The sequence below is a fragment of the Argiope bruennichi genome, chromosome 6 (genome assembly GCF_947563725.1).
Source record: "Argiope bruennichi chromosome 6, qqArgBrue1.1, whole genome shotgun sequence".
In the NCBI taxonomy this organism is placed as follows: Eukaryota; Metazoa; Arthropoda; class Arachnida; order Araneae; family Araneidae; genus Argiope; species Argiope bruennichi.
In genome coordinates, this window is record NC_079156.1 from 106,929,343 (window position 1) to 106,948,299 (window position 18,957).

At 29.0% G+C, this 18,957-nt stretch overlaps 1 protein-coding gene across 1 annotated transcript in view; it reads left to right on the forward strand.

Annotated features, from left to right (window-relative positions):
* The first annotated feature begins 309 nt into the window (after positions 1-309).
* Positions 310-18,957, forward strand: part of LOC129971457 (streptococcal hemagglutinin-like) — a 35,557-nt gene continuing 16,909 nt past the window's right edge. Inside the window, exons 1-9 of the mRNA XM_056085238.1 lie at positions 310-438; positions 1,417-1,530; positions 1,619-1,653; positions 2,736-2,865; positions 4,395-4,465; positions 5,662-5,818; positions 14,778-14,850; positions 15,445-15,532; positions 15,817-17,110. Of these exons, the coding sequence (XP_055941213.1) occupies positions 1,523-1,530; positions 1,619-1,653; positions 2,736-2,865; positions 4,395-4,465; positions 5,662-5,818; positions 14,778-14,850; positions 15,445-15,532; positions 15,817-17,110 (1,856 nt within the window). The 5' untranslated portion in view covers positions 310-438; positions 1,417-1,522. The remainder of the gene's footprint in view (positions 439-1,416; positions 1,531-1,618; positions 1,654-2,735; positions 2,866-4,394; positions 4,466-5,661; positions 5,819-14,777; positions 14,851-15,444; positions 15,533-15,816; positions 17,111-18,957) is intronic.

Here is an 18,957-nt window from a genome sequence, read left to right on the forward strand (position 1 = left end):
GTTCAACTACCTGTTGACTTGATCTGATTCTCCAAAAAAATTTTTTGTTAAAATAACAATCATATATTCTCGAAGTGACCTTTTTTCATTTTTTATAAAATATAAACCAACTTCACTTTTATAAAATATATAGAATATATTATTATAATAATATATACCAACCCTTAATCCTCACGTATGCTCTGTCAAGAGATAAACGTCACTTTTATTTATTACGAACTCTCATGCATAGCCACGCCTACTCCAATATGATTGGCATGGTAAATTCTGTCACCGTTCTGGTGAGTAAACCTACCGGGATCTGGGAAACCTGTTAACTCAGAGAAGGAGAACTCTCTCTCTGTACTTGTTAACTTCATTGTCCACTTTCTGTTGCGGTCTCTTTTTATCTCTCTTCCTTAATCTTCATTCTGTATAGTGGGAATTCTCCGCATCAGCGTAAGTGCTCTTTAACTCCTAACTGACTAAAGCTTCAATTTGTTTTTGTATGTGTACTCGCTCTTGTGTTTATAGATGAAAATGCTTGTTCTCTACATCTGGAAACTGGGGATGACAGCCATTGTTGCTATAAATCCTTACTTCTTACCCCTTTCAAGTTGAAGAGGAGAGGATGAAATCTGAAAGTTGCATTTTTGAAAAAGTATTTGTTTAGGAATGTCAGAAATTATATTTCTTATTCTTCTGAAACTGTATTCAGAATCAAATTTTTTCATACCACGAAAACAAACACAGATGATAATGATTCTAATCTAATGGAACAGTGACTCCAATGTACTAATTCGGATTTTTCGCTCAGGTGCTTTATAAATTGACATGATGCAACTCTTAATATAGTTATATCAGATAAAAATTTTTATTAACTTGTTTAAAATATTGATCTTTCTATTCAGGTATTTTTTGAAATATTAACTGAAAATCAACTATTTCAAATCTTACTGGCTTGTATATTTTTCACAATTATATAACATGAAATTAGCCCATAATCTTCCTGTCTATAGCAATGTGTAATCCACTGTAAATCTGTGGAAATATTTAGTTTTTAATGAATAGTTTCTTATAAAACAAGAACTGAAATTTCTTTCATTTGCATATAAATTGTGGGAATGCATCTTACTGTTGTTTTGTTCTTTCATATTATATTAATGGTAGAAAAAAATAAGGAATAATGTTTAAAACAGTAGGAATATTGGTTAATCCAAAATATAATATACTAAGTTGAAATAATCAAACATTGACTTGAAATTATTTACATGAGAAAAGCACTTAATGTTGTATATATTTGATAGAAATTAGTAATTTATGAATGATTTAAGAAATAAAGTTTATTGTTTTTATAAAATTATAATTTGGATGTAGTTGGTTTTTTTGGTTGTCAATTTTTTTACACTAGTTTTATGAACTTATTGGATTTTTTAGAACATTGGAAGATGTAGCTCTTGTGCAGCAACAAAAAAAATCAGTATTAAACCAAGTGTTAACAATTTTGAAAAAAACTGGAACAAAAATAACAAATCAACAGAAAATGAGCCAGTAAGTAACAATTTAAAAATTTATACTTTCAAGATTTTTATGCAAATTTTTTTCGATGTTTCTTTTCCCTTCTTCTTTTTTTTTTTAGATGCAGAGAAGATAGAATGCCGTATTCACTTGCCAGTATGTATAAAATTTATTCTCTAGTATCCTTTATTATTTTATTACCAAAGAGCTTCTTATATCTGGTTCTGGACTTCTATCCACCTACATCTCTGTTAAACAAGACAAGTAGCATTACATTGAACTGGAGTTTTTACTTTTTAAAATTAAATATTTCTGATTTTTTTTGAAAGAATGTCAAAGTTTATATTGAATCCAATTTTCATAATGTGAAAATTTGAAAAAATCTCGTTAGTAATTCTTTACTAATGAGATTTTACTTATTTACATACTTATTAATGATATGAGCTAATTCCATTAATTTTCATGATGGGGGATGTATCTTATATTGTTGAGAGAAGGTGGAATATATTCTTAAAGAAATAATTTGAAAATGGAAGATAAATATCAAACATTAATATTAATCATGAATTTGTATAAGTTTGAAAAATGTAGTCAAAATATAAATACATGGCGGTACTTGCAAAGTTATTTTAATAATTGTAGAAAATTTTGATGAAAGGAAAAATAAAAAAGTCATGATTTAAAGTTTAGTCTGTATCAATTAAGTTTTCTATTATCTAATTACAATCTCAATTTACTTAAGGATACTACTATGCTTGAATGAATTTATATAAGTAGCCACTTGTATCAGTTTGAGAAATTTCAACTGTGTGAGAGGAATTTAAATTTGGATACATGTTTTTTTTTAATGTAAAATCTATGTAAGATTAACATAGAAAAGATACAAATAGGAAACTGTTTATAATTAAGAATAATTATTAGAATTAAAAACAATAATTAAAAAAATTTTCTTATTCTGTCAAAAATATGTTATTTAATTTATTATATGCAATGTGATATTTTATTTCTCTAATGTATAAATGAAATTTAAAATTTTCTTTTCTGTCCTCTACTGCACTTATTTTAGTCTAGTTTAATTAACTGTTAATTTTCTTTCTAATTTGTAATTTTTCTTATAATGTTTCAGCATTAGACAATTACTAATGTTGAAATTAAAACAGAACACAAGGTTTGCTAGATTGTGTAAAGAAATTATATAAATTTCTATAAATCCTTATAATTTCTCTTCTTAAAAACAGAGCTCAAGAAAGTAGCAGCAAAACGCTTAAGTACTTTCACAAAAGCATCTGGTTCAATGGCAGTAAATAGAAAAGGAAAGAAAAAGTTTATAGCCTATAAAGGTTTTGATATTGTGAGCCAACCATTAAGGTATGTTTAAAAGTGTATGAATTGTTATTCTTTCTTAACAATGCTTCTTTCTTCCTTGACTTTAAATGAAAACATAAGTTAATTCTGGTATAAAAATCAAAAGCAGTGTTTGGATTTGACTACTTGAAATGTCTAAAATTTTCATATATAGTATATGATCATTTATATTAGAATATTTTTAAGTTTTAGGTGTTTGTTAAAACTGTTTTCTTGGTAACATATATTTGATTTTCAATAATTTTATAAAATTTTTATTTCAAGTATATTAAAATGAAAATATTCTATATTCATTGAACTTATAATCGCATGTATTAATTTGTGATGTTTTTTTTAATGTTCCAATTTTTTGTTGTGAATTTGAAGATTATTGCCCAACAATACGATTTCAGTTTGCTATTACAAATAAATGTGTTTTTGTTGTTTTATAGTGAAAACAGTTAATTGTTTTTTTTAAATTCAGGGTGTTCTTGAATTAATGGACCGAACTTTAAAGATAGGTAAAATACATGTAGAGAAACATTTTTTGTATAGCAATAGGATGTTGGAAATGAAAAATGTTGGCACAAAAATCAAGAAATACTGTGAAGCAAGCAGTTTCTGGAGTGGTTGAAATGAACCACTCTTGCAGTACTAGTGTAAGCATGGAAAAATTTTATGATTGAGTTTTATTCTAGAAGCATAGCACGACATAGCATAGAAGATGAAACACCTCTCTTCTGTTACAATTTACAGCATTGTGCACAAGATGCATGTCTGCTTTCTCAAATCATAAATTGCTTTGTCACACAAAAATATTTTCCAGCAGCATTTTGAAGCTCTTGTAATATCATTCAAAACTATCAACAATTTGAAAATACCAGCTAAATGAATTTTCATAACAATTCAGTATTTTTCTTTCCAAAAATTCAGTTTTAATTAATCTGCATCATTAAATTTTTATGTTGTCTGCTCTAAAAATATTACCTAAGAATTTTTTCTTTCATTTTCTTGACAGTTCTTTTTTTTTTCCTACATCTTTCAACTTGCAACTTCCTATTGCTATACAAAAAATGCTTCTTTATATGGGTTTTACCTACCCTTATAGTTTTGCCTATGAATCCAGGGACACTCTGTATATACTAACTAATATCCTGTAACATATATTTTTTACTTTACATTAGATATAATATTTTGCTAGATAAAATACCCTGTATTTATAATTCAAATTTCAATAATTTTCATTGCAAGAACACCCTAACCATCTTAAGCAGAGATGGAATGGATTGTTGTTTCTTGATTGTTGATATTATTCTTTCTTTTACGGTATCTGAAAAGAAATTATTTTATTGAAATGTATTGTTTGGCATGGAATTAATGATAAATCTTATTGTATATATATATATATATATATATATATATATATATATATATATATATATATATATATATATATATATATATATATATATATATATATATATATATATATATATATTATTTTAACTGCTTTTATTTTTTAATTAATTTTATGTTCCTCTCTTTTTAAACAGAAAAAGGATCATACATATGTTAGCATTAAAACCTAGTAAAAAATCAGAAATTCTGGATAGGCTGATAAAAGGTATGTTGAATTCAAAGTGTATTTAATTTTATAAATTTTCACTTCTAGGTAAATTTCTATGACATAAAAAAAATGTTAAAATGTTTTTTTATTTATACAATAGAAATTGTTAACATATATTACATTCTGCTTTTTTTGTGTGGTTTTTGTTTAATGTTATCCCAAGTAGAAATTTCATGTTATAATAATAAACTAAGAATTCTATATTAGATTAAAATTGTCTATGAACTTGCCATTGTAAAGATATATTTATGTATTTAAATGTTTGTGGAATTTGTGGGTAACCAATTTAAATTATGAAATATATGTTTTGTACCCTGCACATTTAAATGATAGCTTTATTCATACCATTGTTTTTGTAATCATTGTTCAAGTAATTTCTGACAGTTTTCTGTTTTTGTTGTTTTAAAATTCATGAATTTTGTATGCAACATTTTTTTTTTAAACTTCCATTTAATGTTTAAATTGTATGAAATGGCTGTGATTTTTATACTTATTTTACTCATTTCAAACTTTACTTTTTATTTCAAGAAAGAAAATTATAAAAAAATGTATTCAAAATTTAGAAAATATTTTTCATATTAACTAATATATTGAATTTTATTAGATTTACACTATATGTTTAATGTTACCTCTCATGTTTTAAATGTACAAAAGGGATAAGTATTCCTTTATTTTCTGTATGACAATATCTGTTTTTATAACTTGGAAAGCAGAGGACTTCAAAAACAGTTAGATGCTATTTGCTCAAGAGAATGATATTGATGTTTTTTTTCTTTTCTCTCTCTTGTTATTCAGCTGAAATCAGTTTTAATACAAAATATCAAAGCAGATGTTTTTATCACTCTTTTATGCATTTAATTTGAAATTTTAATTGTATCTTTTGAATTTTTAGTGCTTAACTCCAAGAACATTTGAAGCTTATTATTTGCATGAAAAAGTGATATAGCTAAACTGTTTGTAATTTATATATAGATGAGACATTAAAAAAATGTTAATGTATATATTTCTCTATTCTAAAAGGAAATGTTTGCATATTAAATAATAGCGTGCCTGATAGCAAACTGAACTCAAAATTTTAAATCTGGAATGAAGTGGTTGCAATATTTTAATGTATCCTTAATTTTTTTTTAAATTAAAACTTTTTTTTTTTAATTTGGTTCCTTGTATGCTGACTCTACTGATGTTTCTTCTAGAGGGTATCTCTGAATATGAGAAGACAAATGTATTTACCTTGTTATATCAGATTAGTTCATCAAATATCAAAATATTTCATCTGAAAGCCCAATTGTGGCAAGAAGTTGAAGATGACTGGAGGTTTTATTCGCCAGAAGAGGCAATAATTGTTCGAAAGTAGGTGACCTTCCCTCCCCTTCCTCAAACCTTTCTTTCATAACCAACTTTTTAAGAGCTTTCTTCTGAGCCAAGCAATAATTGCTTGATGATTTATTAGAGGAAAAAAAATCATTTCTGGTATCTATTAAAGAGAATAAATGGCAATTCTACTTATCTGTGAAAATTTGGAAAGAATGCTGGCTTGGTTAGCATCCTCATCATTTGATCAAGATTTAAAAGTACAAGGTCTTTCCCTAAATGCTATTTCTCGTGTGTTATAAGAAGAATATTAATCTTCACTAAACTATGATTACTGATACTAACTGGCTGATTAAAATTGCTGACAATGCATGTTTGCAACTTTCTTTGTCATTAAAAGCCAAGTAACAATAATTTTTAAAAAGTATTTTAAACTTTTAAAATTTCAGTAAAACTTTTCAATAAATTGTACTTATTTGTTAGTCATTAATTGTTGTTTAAGTTTTATTTTCATATCCATGGGATTTAAAAACTTGGATGGGGATGGATAGTGATTAATGTATATCTTCTGAGGAAAACTTAATTGCATTAAGGCCTTATCACACGGCCAAATACCGTCTACACTTTCGTGGACAAACGCGCATGGAAAAATGTGTGTAGTGACGTCACGTGGGGATTTGCTGTATGGTAATCCTAAAACACAGGTGTACTTTATGGCTAATTTATCGCTCTTTATTCGCTTTTTCTGTTTGGTGAATATCTGTAGTTTACACATTTCGTTAGTGGGATTCCTGTTCATACATTCCATACATTATATCCTGGGATATATTGCTGTTCCATCAATTTTGTTAATTTTTCAGTAATAATGACAGGTTTACGTACAAAAAAAAATCTAATAATTGCATAATGTATCTGTATTGCTATTTCATAGATTAAATTGTGAAAATGAAATTGAACACAGAAATATGCTAAAAAAGCGATTTTGTGAGTTGGATTTGCAATTAATTTTAAAAATAAAAACTTCACTATTATTTATTAATTAAAGCATTAAACAATAACAGAATCATTCATATTTCTGCAGTTCCCTTAAATGTACTATATAATGTGCTGCACAATATTTCAGCGGTAAGAAAATGAATTGATCCTTATTAACTTTCACAACAGCAAAGAATTAAATAATTTTTCAACTGTATGGAAGATGTTAATTACATATTTTAGAAATTCAAAAATTATACCATTATTTTTAAAAAAATTAAAGATTTAATCTGATCAAATACAGTTTACAAAAAGAAGACAGTTCACATAAACATTAATAATTTTTTTTTAATTCTGAAAATAAATTTTATTGGTTTTAATGACTATCTACGGGTGTCAATATCTCTTCGTCTTCTGATAATTATTGTACAAATTTCTTCGTGTAACATTTGTCTTTAATAATGAATTATTCAGTGGATTCCAAATAGCCAGCTTTTGATGAATAAAGTCGGTCAAAACCCATTTTTTATCACATGACCATAGAACATTTTGGACATGTGTTTACAAATTAGTTTCATATTAGCGACAATCGCGCCATTCTTGGCAACTACGTCAGTACCAAAGCCATGCATGACTGGTTGAATTTCGTTTGCAAACAATATTTCCGTAGCTATCTTCTACATTTTCAAGCTGGTTGAAAAAAGCTCACGATGACGGAAAACTTGCTTGACCGGTTGCCTGCGGGTAAAAACGGAAAATTGTCCACGAAAGTGTAGACGGTATTTGCCCATGTGATAAGGCCTTTAAAAGATTTTAACCCTTTTACTGTGGTAGTCAAGTATGACCTGTGTATGGAATTGTAATTTTAAGTTACTGTTAGCCATTCATGGACATTATAATTTGACAAAAGTGTGAGCATTCTATGAACTATTAATTGATTCAATGCAAAAATATATTCTAAAAGATAGAAACATTATTGTAATATAATTAAAAGTATTTGTGGCTATCCTTGTAAGTAATTGGGCTAAATTCAACTAGACTTGACACATTATTATATAAAACATGAAAAAGAATATTATTACTTTTTCAAAATACAAAAATTAATTAAAAATAACTTCTTCTATTTTTTCTTATAATGTTTTGAACTATTCTACCATAATTTTTAAAAATGTTTCTTTTTTAAAAATTTGGCTTTTGATAATTCTTGTATTGATTTTAAAGTAATGATTTAACAGTGTTTAAAAGTAAGCTTAGGTCAATCGCTCAAATGAATATAATTTTTCTAATATTCAGCATTTGTAAGCAAAATTTGCCGGACTAATATAATAAATTGCTAAAATTATCTATTAGTAGTTTTTAAAGATCGTTTGTTCAATTGATGATTCTAATCTTACTTAAAAATGTTTCAGGTGATAAAAGAAATGTTTACATTAAAAATATTTTACGGGAGAGATTTTAATCTTGAACAATTCTGGGTATGTTAACAAGTCTAATAATGGTGATAATAACATAATTGAAGAATCTAAGTTCTCATGTAAAATTTTGTTACAAATAAATCTGTTATACAATTTTCTATATAAGACAAGTATGATATTATTCAGTTTAAAAATTAAATTGTTTATTAATAAAATTGTTGTAATTTGAACTATTTTGATTCTTATCATTTGATATAATATTTGGTAGTATATGTTGTGAACAACAACAAAAAAAATTAACACTTGACGTTTTTTGATTTATTATCACATTTATATAAATTTTGTGTTGCTTGAAATGACTATAGAAATTGGATTTGTTCCACACATCAAAATGATTAATCAAATTGATTAACATTGTTAATTAATTAATATTGTAAAATTTTTGCATTGTGGACACCAAGATTTTTTTGCGGAATTAATTTGTTATCTAGAAATTAATTTCTCAATGAAAATTGTTAGAGTTATAGGTTTTAAAAAATGACACTTTCAATGTTAAATGAGTCTTTTGAACTTTTCGCGATATCTCGGAAACTTATATATCTCTCAGAAAAAAAAAATCACTTACAGAAAATTATCATATTTCATAAAATGTCAAAATGCATACATAACACAAATTTAATATTTTTATGAATTTTTAAACATAAATGTGGGGAAAAGTGAATTGTAACAAAATGAAATTTTTGCATCAGAGCAATGCTGAAATGTCAGAATCCAAAGAATCATGCGCATATCCCAAATAGTTTTTGAAATATTTACAAAAATTGCGAAATTCTCATAATCAATTTGCAATACCCGCTTTTTGAGGGGCCGTATATTACATTTATTTGTATTTATAGATCTACCCTTTATGAAGCCCAAGTTCTAATTGCTCTTATAATATGGCAGTTTATATAATATTTATTTTCAAATCAGACGATTTTAATTGAATAAGAATTTTGCTAAAATTCGAATTCAGGATCGATTGATTTTAAGAATGTTAAATTAATTTTTATTCTTTATCAGCAGTTCAAGTAAATGAAATAAATATTTAAGGAAATCCATATCATTTCTTACCATTCATCAAATTATGTAATGCTAAAATAAGGAAATTAACGCCAATTATTATTTAATGTTCAGTATTCATTCATATTTTTTTAAAAATTAGATGAAGGATATTTTCAAACTATCTGCAAAATCTTTCCCTTAAAGTTATGAAATAATCTCCCCATTGTGTTTATGTTTATAAAAAGCATCGTTTGAAACTTCTAATTTAAGAAATTGTAGCAGGATAATGTGCTTGGCTCAGTTTGTTTGTATTTATTTGTCTTGATTGCATCAGTCATGCATAACAGAAAAAAATGTGTATCACTGTGTCATTTTATTCAGTAGCTCTTATCAGCATTAATATTGGTACAAATCTGTAATGTTGTTTCCTAGCTCGGTTAGGTCAATCACTGGAAGGACCGTTTTACGATCAACTGTGGTGGATGCTGATCGGGTGCCTAACCAATGATATCGGAGCTTGGCGACAAAATAGATAATACTGGAATCTTCCAGAATGTTTGCGCTACTGCCAATAGGAACCGAGATATGCCTGATTGTTCCAGAACCTTCTCTGCCCGGTTCCGGGAACTATAAAAGGCTGGCAGTCTCAGCTGAAGACAGTCATTTTTCTCATTTTCATGGCATTTGCAGTCTCCAGCCATGGAGGGAGACGGACGCTCTGATGACTCCTGTAGTGTCAGTAGTGTTAGTAGTGGGCCATGTTGCTATTCTGCACGTGTCTTCGAAATCATGAATCACTGTACTGAGATTAGAAACTTAGATAGAGAACTAACTGCAGCTAGTAATAAATCTTGGCAAATTAAACATAAATTAAAAGGAGATTGCAATCCAGAGGAAAAAGCTTCCCTTCTAAAACGCTTAGAAGTACTAAATAGAAAAATTCAAACTAATGAGGAGAAATTAAAAAACGCAAAACCCTGCTTAAAAAGAAACTGCACTAAACATGATGGAAATAAAAACCTCTGTGCACACATCAACTACCAGCAAATTAGATCTCATCAATTAAACTCAATAGCAAATTCTTTTATCGACACCTTACAACAAATGAAAGATGATAACCTGGAACATACAAGCCAATATAAAGAAGACTATATTAAACTACAAGGAATCCAACATGATATCAAAAAGATTGAGGAAGAATTATTTGAAGTTAGCCCCTGCCCCATCATGAATTGCGACAAGCATAATTTAGAAAATGAAAATCAGCCCTCCCATCCTGAAACTATGATGGAAACGACAGAAAGTAAGAATAATAATCTTGAAGAAATGGAAACCGAACTGCCCTTTCAACCTGTTGACAGAAAACACTCCTCAAAAAGAAAAAATTCAGTTGAAAACCCAGAAGTCACCACCAGAAACAAATTTCAGATTTTAGAAGAAGAAGCACAGCAACCAAGAAAAGAAATCCCCCCCATCCAGATGAAATTAACTGAAGGATATAACTTAGTACTGCAGCAGCTCAATAGAAAATACCCTAAATCTGAAAATAGCTACTCTAATGGATTTATCAAGATCACCCCAGGCAGCGATGAAGAGAGACAGGGAATCCTGGAATTCCTGACTGAAAAGAAACTAGAACACATCATCTCCGAAGACCCCTCCGATAGACCCATTAAAATCATCATTAAAGGACTGCCTCTTAATCAAGATATAAATGACCTGAAACAAGAACTTGAAGCCCAGAATTTCAACATTGGACGCATCTCACAGCTTAAAAATTTTAGAAATAAGACCCTCTACCCTATTTTCCTGGTGGAAGTCAAGAAAACTGGTAACTTTAACAACATCTACAATCTTAGAATCCTATCCTATATCAGAGTTAAAATAGAAACGTACAGAAGACCAGCAAAAGCTACAATGTGTTTTAGATGCGCAGGATTTTATCACAGCGCTAGGAATTGCAGATGCAATCCGCGCTGTATAAAATGTAACGGTAATCATCCCACAAATGAGTGCTCTCAGAAGGAAAAAGTACAAGATCCCATCTGCATCAATTGTAACAACACAGGACATCTGGCCTCATGGAAAGGTTGCCCTGCCTACCCAACAACTGCCCCATCGACAACTAATAGAAAATCCTATGCTGACATCCTCAAAAATAGGAAAAGTAATGCAGAAAAAATCGTAGAAGCAGCTCAAAATCCCCCTGCTCCCAGACAGAGACCCCAGCCTCAACAACAGATACCGGATCCTACCCCAACTTCAACAGATCACAGCCCTCAAAACAACACCCTGGAAATGAAAGAACTTATTGAAACGTTAAGAGAAATAAGAAATCTCCTGAAAGAATTTCCTGGATTACTCTCAGTTGCAGCGAAATTAAAGGGAACTTCTTCCAAAGAGGAAAGAAAACTCATTCTCCTTAATGCACTCCTGGACTAAGTTGAAGCTCTACCGCCCACCTGCAAGTAGAAAGTCTCTGATTGGCCGCCCAGAAACAATAGTTCATCCGCTGCCTGGACCCTCCGAAAGACCAAAATGCTTCTACTTCTCCCCCACCTACTCCCTTGACCGTCTGCTTTACTATTGGCTGAGACAGCTCACCCTCTCTCCCTCACCTGCCATGCGACTTTTCTTCAGTCGACTATGTTTCATTTTCTCTTCTACCATCTCAGGAGACGTTACAGTCCATGTAAACTTATTTCAAGCCAGGTCACATCAATTTTGCCATGTAGGAGGTAGCCCACATCGGGCGGGAACTCCTTTAATCTGTGTCATTTTCTGAAGACAGTCGTAGAAAGAGTCGCCGAAACGTTTAGAGTTGCATAGCGAGTCAACGGCGAATAGTTGTATCTGTCCAGCGAAGCGTAGGTGTTGTGAGGAGCTCAAGTGTTTGTCATATGCTGGTGTATATTATAGAAGCTGCATCGAGTCGTGTAGTAGTGACTCTGCAGTTGGATGCAGTTAAAGCGAGGAGACAGTGTAGAATTAAAGGCGTTTCGAAAGACCAAAGAGAGTAGATTCTCTCTTCCTGCTGAATTCTGTATGGCTGCTTTATATGCTGTGGTTGTTTTTACTATCGATTACTATTTGTGGGCTACTGTTTGTTGTGTGCTGCTGTGTATTGCATGTGTTGTCTGTGTAATATTTGGTTCATGTAAAGTCCTGAATTTTCTGGAATAAATATTTTAGACTTTTAAAGGACAGTTTCTTCATCGACTAACGAATTGAAAGAACCCTGAATTTATAACAACAATTTCCTTTTGTTTCAAAGAATGGATTTCGTAAACCCCATCAATCGGTTTATAGACAGAAAGCCATTGTATAAATAATATGTTAAAAAAAGGCTTAAATGTATCATGTAGTTCAAGAGTTTTCAATGTTGTCATGATTTTAAATACGATTTTTTCTATATATTATAAAATATGCTTATGTTTGTTAAGCTTCTTCGTTTATTGCATTCAATCCAGTATAGCTTCCAAATCTCTTTTGTCCAACAAATTGGATCTAAAGTTCGTTAAATTAACAGTTTAGATGTCATAATTAATCTAATCATTTTCTAATAGATCTGAAATTTAAAAAAATTGGCACAGATTAAGCCTTTACAAAATTCCACCCATCTATCCTTTTTTTTAAAAAATAAATAAATATAAAGACAGTTTAAATGTTCCTTAAGACAGTTTAAATGACACTTCATTCCAATTATTATTTTGATGTAAAAAAAAAAAAATTCATTCTTTTATTATGTTTCATTTTTGGGTTAGTATGCTCACAGACAGGGATGTAATTAAAATATACTTTTTAGTTTGGTTGCAGAGTTGCCTGAAAAATGAAAATTTACTATAATCTAGTTATTAATTTGTTTCAAGACTATTGTTCGTTATTCTGTACATATAGGGACATGTAAAAATTGTTTATTTAAAATATTGTTTCCTCGTCGTAAATATTATCCTCATGCAATTCTTTAGCCAGATAAGTTAAATTTCATCCCACTAATTAATTTTAACTTTTATAATATTTTCTTATTTTAAAATTTTATCATTTTAGTACTAACAGATAAATTTTTAAATGTTAGACATTTGCTTATATCATTCAAGTAATTAAAATGTGGTTGATCTATATTTCATAATGGATTTGACAGCACATTTAATTACCATAAAAATTAAGATGGTTGTTAATTTCCTCGGGTGGGATCAATTAAAAAGGCTGAAGGATGCATTGATTTAAAAGATAATGGAAATGCTTCAATATTTAAATAATATATATATAATTTAAAAAGTCATCTGCATTTTAAGAAAAAAATCTGAATCCTATTGTTTATTTTTCTGAAATTCCTATGAATAAAAACACAGTTTTTTTATTTTACTACTAGCCGCCTTTGGCGACCAGCCGGTTCGCCAGTATTACCGCTCGCTACAATTTTCAATCAAATATTTTAAGTAACTGGTCTCTTAATATATTCTCAAACAAAACATTTTTATTCTTCAAATTTTGATAGTCATAGCAAACTTATACTGTTGTTTAGATCATTTCGTTCAATTTACTATATATATTTTGCTAATTTGTTGTCATTTCCGGTAAAACTTCAACTTTAATTTAAAGTGGAAATGATGAAATGGCAATTAATATAAAGATATTTTTTAATAAAACCAAGCGTTTTATTTTATTTATCATCTTTATTGTTATTTATTTATTATTATTATTATTGAATATGAGTATTGCAAACAGAATCGCTCGGTATTTAAGTCTTATGTGAACTACAAAATATTTTTCATAATTTATGTAATATCTCAAACAATAATTCAACAAAAATTTCTCAGATTCAGCAGAAAATTCAGTTTTTAGTTTTGCTTTCAAAAGGATTGAAATGAAATCAATAAAAATATTTTGTTCCAGCCTATATATATTTTTCAAAAAGTATGAAGTCTAAATTTAATGCAGTAAGGTATCAGATTCTGAGAAATATTCTGGATACACCAAATTTTAAATAAATAAATGAATGAATGTTTCTATTTTCCACGATCAACTAAGACTTATTTATGAAGTTTTGAATGTTAAAAATTTAGAAAAACTCAACATTTTCATAATCTTAGGCCATTTAATCTTCATCATGCAAAATTAAGTATAACTTGAGCTTACTGCAAATTTTGAAAAAAAATTTGACACACATTAAATAAAAAGGTCTGCTGAATCGAGTGATTAAAAAAATCTTCATTTCTGTAATGGAAATATTCTGAGACAATATTTCATTAACATAGTTTCGAACTAGTAATTAACATAGTTGATGAATGGCTACCTTCAGTTGATAAATTTGGTTAATTAACTCAGTAAATCAGTTTGTCTATCTCAACAAAATCTGTCTCTTTAAGCCATTTCCATCGATACCAGTTTTGTGAAGATGTGATAATAGATTATAAAGTTACTGAGTTTTTTTTTTTTGATGTTGTTGAAGATTGTACAAATAATGATAAGTGGAGTAAATTTTATCTTTTAGATTTATATATTTTTGGTTGTAGAATATTTGTTTAAAAAACGTTTTTTAATAATATATATTTTTATTATAGAAAGAAGCAAGAGGCGTGTCAAACTGATGTAAATATAGAACCCAAAAATCCATCAAATGTTCTACCTTCAAAAGTGAGAATTTTTATTTTGATTGTTAAAGAACATATTAAGATTTTGATTACATTGTATGATAGGCTTCAAAAACTATTAAACTATCAGTAACTTAAAAAAAAATGCAACTTTATTTTGCTTTTTTACAAAAAATAAATTATTAAAACATATTTGCTGCTTTCGATTGCTAAGAATATTAAATATTTGCATTCTACCATATAAAAATGGCATTGACTTATTTATCACTATATTTCAAGCATTGATTTAGAATCATGTAAACGCTGTTGTTTCAATTTTTACATATTGCAATGTGTTTTGACTTTCTGTTCAACCCATATCAGTTTTCATGTTGATGTAATTTCTTAAAAACAAATATTATTTAAGTAAAGTAAATAGAAAGTAAAGTGCCAAATCTTTAGAATTATTGTGATTACTTTCCATCTATTAAATTGAAATGTAATTCAAAATTCATGTGATATTCATTAATAGAAATATCATTCTTAGTATTGTTTGTTGTTGGTTTGTATTCCATTTCTAATAAAATTAACAAATAATTTTATTTAAATATCTGAAATACCATTATTATAACTAAACATTTCAATAATTTTTAAACAGAAACATTCATTAGTGGATGATACCATTGCCAGTTCTATGCCTATCCAAAAGAAACAGAAGGAAAGTAGTGTTAAAGAAGAAAACCCTAGTATGTCTTTTTTGTAATTCCTCAGTTTTTCTTTTTCATTTTATTATTATAACGATTGTTTTAATTTTTTTTACTATTTTAATACTAAACATATAAGTTTCATGAATTTTTTTTTCGTAATTGAATGTCTTAATTAATTCATCTAAAACACCAAGAACTTGCATTTGTTATTATAATTTTATTGTGTAATTCCAGATTATATTTCAGTTGTGAATCTGTATCGACTTTGTTTATAAATATAATTATTGATTAATATATATTTTATTGAATTCTCTTTATTTCAGGCCTTTTTTCTTTACTTCAATATGTGAGGAGGAATTCCACACATAAGAATTGCCCTAGTCCTAATTTTGAATCCAAGGAATCTAACAATCAAGTTACATCTCCTCCATCTTCTAACAAGAAATATAAAAAGATTGGAAGAATTCAGAGAAAGAAAGATGAAAATGCGCCTTTGAGCCATTCAGAAGAAAAAAGTGATATGCCTTCCACTGTTATAAATATGACGCACCCTGTCCTTCTTAAAGATTCTTGTCCGGTAGAGAAAATTACCAGTCCTTCTGTAGTACCATCTTCAACAATTGGTGACACAACATTAGACCCTAATAAAGTGTCTTTTAATAACTCTAGTTCATTTCTTTCCTTTAAAGATGATTCTTGTTTAGCACAAAAAGCAAAAGTTCCATTTCTGAAAGAGGCCCAAAGTAATAATACTTCTCAAATTGTGGGGAAACCTACCATTTCTAAGGCTGAATTACAGAATTTGGATTCATTTAATTCTAAATCAGAAGAAATTAATGAAAAAGGCATTCTTTCAACAACTGTGATGGAATTACCTGAACTAGTCTCCAAACAAGGAGAATTTGTACTTACTGATTGTTTAAAAAATTCTGAACCTCATGCTTCGAGAATACAAGAACTTTCTTCACCTTCTGCATTTTCATCTTCACATTGTACTTCTTTATCTTTATTTAATCCTAAATCTGAAGAAACTCACGAAAAAGGTATTCTTCCAACAACTATTATGGAATTACCTGAACTAGACTCTAAACAAGGAGAGTTTGTACCTACTGATTGTTTAAAAAATTCTGAACCTCATGCTTCGAGAATACAAGAACTTTCTTCACCTTCTGCTTCTGCTTCTTCATCCGCACTTTCTGCTGCTTTATCTTCATTTTTTGCGTCTGCTTCTTCATCCGCACTTTCTGCTTCTTTATCTTCACATTCAGCTTTTTCATCTTCACTTTCTGCTCCTGCTTCCTTATCTTCACTTTCTGCTTCTTTATCTTTGAATTCTGCTTCTTTATCTTCACATTCTGCTTCTTTATCTTCCCTTTCTGCTTCTGCTTCTTTATTTTCACATTCTGCTTCTTTACCTTCACATACTGCTTCTTTATCTTCACATTCTGCCTCTTTATCATCACATTCTGCTTCTGCTTCTTTATCTTCATATTCTGTTTCTGCTTCTTTACCTTCACTTTCTGCTTCATCATCACCTTCTGTACTGTATAGTATGTACAAAATTCTGGCAACTCAAAATGCAAAGTCTCCAGATCATAATGCTGACACTTTTAAAAGGTAAGTAAATTAGTTTTTAAAAGTATTTCTATTGGTTATTTCAAACCGTTTTAATTCCGACACAAATGTCAGCATTTGTATAATTTAGTTACTCACCAAGAATAACCAAGAGAAAATTTGGCATATTTGTGTCAAAAAAATTAAATGAAATCTTCATACTTATGGTTTTTCCAAATAATTATAACTTGAAATATTCAATCCAACTTTATTCCAATCAACAGTCTTTTCATCAAAGTTAGAAAAAGTTCTAATTTATAATCGATGAATTTTTTACGAATGCTGTTTATTAGAATCCTTGTTAAAAAATAAAAATATTTTATAATCTGTCTTATTTTGGTATTAACAGTATCTTTTTAAGATTTATATATATATATATATGCAATCATTTTTGTTAATTTCTTTTAATATAAATATTCAGTAATGACTTGTCATCTGTATGTATAAAATAATTTTTTAGTGCTGCTTATTTTAAAAAAAATTGGAACTCTCTTTTATTTATGAGCCTTACAGACCTTTTGTTTCCCCCATCTTTTTTAGAAAAACTTTCAGTTATTAACAAGAATAAGGCTGTTTACTTTGGAAAACTGCAATTCATTCTTTAAATCTCTATGCCTCCAGTCAACTCAACTTTTATCTCGCATTCATATATACTAGGGAACTTCTCTCGTCAACGGCATTGTTATCCGATACTGTATGCAATGTTTATCAGTTCCAGTTAGCAAGTTTATAAATTCCTCTGACCATTTGTTCAATGCTGGAAGTTTAATCTTTCTATGATATGAGAATGTACATGTTCCAATCGGCCTACTTCCGATTCAAAACTCAAAGCCTCACGATGGAAACATTCTTTGCTTATATCGCCAATATCTAAATATTTAATCAATTTTTCACGTATAGCCACCAACTTAGCAGCTTCTCGATCAGCTTTTCTTTTCAAATTGCTAGATTTTTGCTCTGTCTTTCTTCGCATTTTCCTTTAACTGATATCGCTAAAGCTCAATTACTATTAAAAAAAAAGAATGTAGGTTATCATGTATATTGCTCAGGTATTCAGACAATTGCTGGACAGGAGACGAAAGTTATTTATCAGTGTTACTACAAATGGTGTGTCTAATAGTAAAGTTAAGAAATAATATTGTTCTAACTCATTTACTGTTAATTTGGCGCTAATTATAGTTTTGTTTTTTTATGTGAATTTCACCATCAAGTGCAATATTAATTTTCATTAAATACTTCAAACAATACTGGGAAAACTAACCTCAAATATCACGGGTCAGGTAACTCCCTATCTTGAATCATAAAGCGACAAGGTCACCAAATTTCTCGCCAAGATTGGCATGTCAGGGATACGTTTACCACTTTGTAATAATATATCTATCTATATAATACACCAGGTGTCCTTGCATTCATAGGAGAAACTTCGAGGATACGTAAAATACATATAAAGAAGCACCTTTTTTGTATAGCAATGTGAGTGCGAGAATGAAAAAAATTGTCGAAATGAAAAGGAAGCTCATTCCTTATTTAATATCATAGTAAGTGCACAAATATGCCACTACCAAACATCAATAGAGGTTTGGTAAGGTTTAGCAAGTGATTGGCGTTTTCTTTTGAAGTTCCTTGGTGTTTCATGAACAGTTGCAGCAGCAACCGAAAGTTTTGCAGTGAAGTCCTCATTAGAGTCAAATGGAGTCTTTTAGACACTGAATTTTTCTGCCTTGCTTGTATTTATTCTTACTTGTTCCACTTATGCTTTTCATTTTCGACCTCATGTTGCTGTTCAAAAGTGCTTCATATATATATACATATGTATGTCTATATACATACATACTAATATATATATTGTA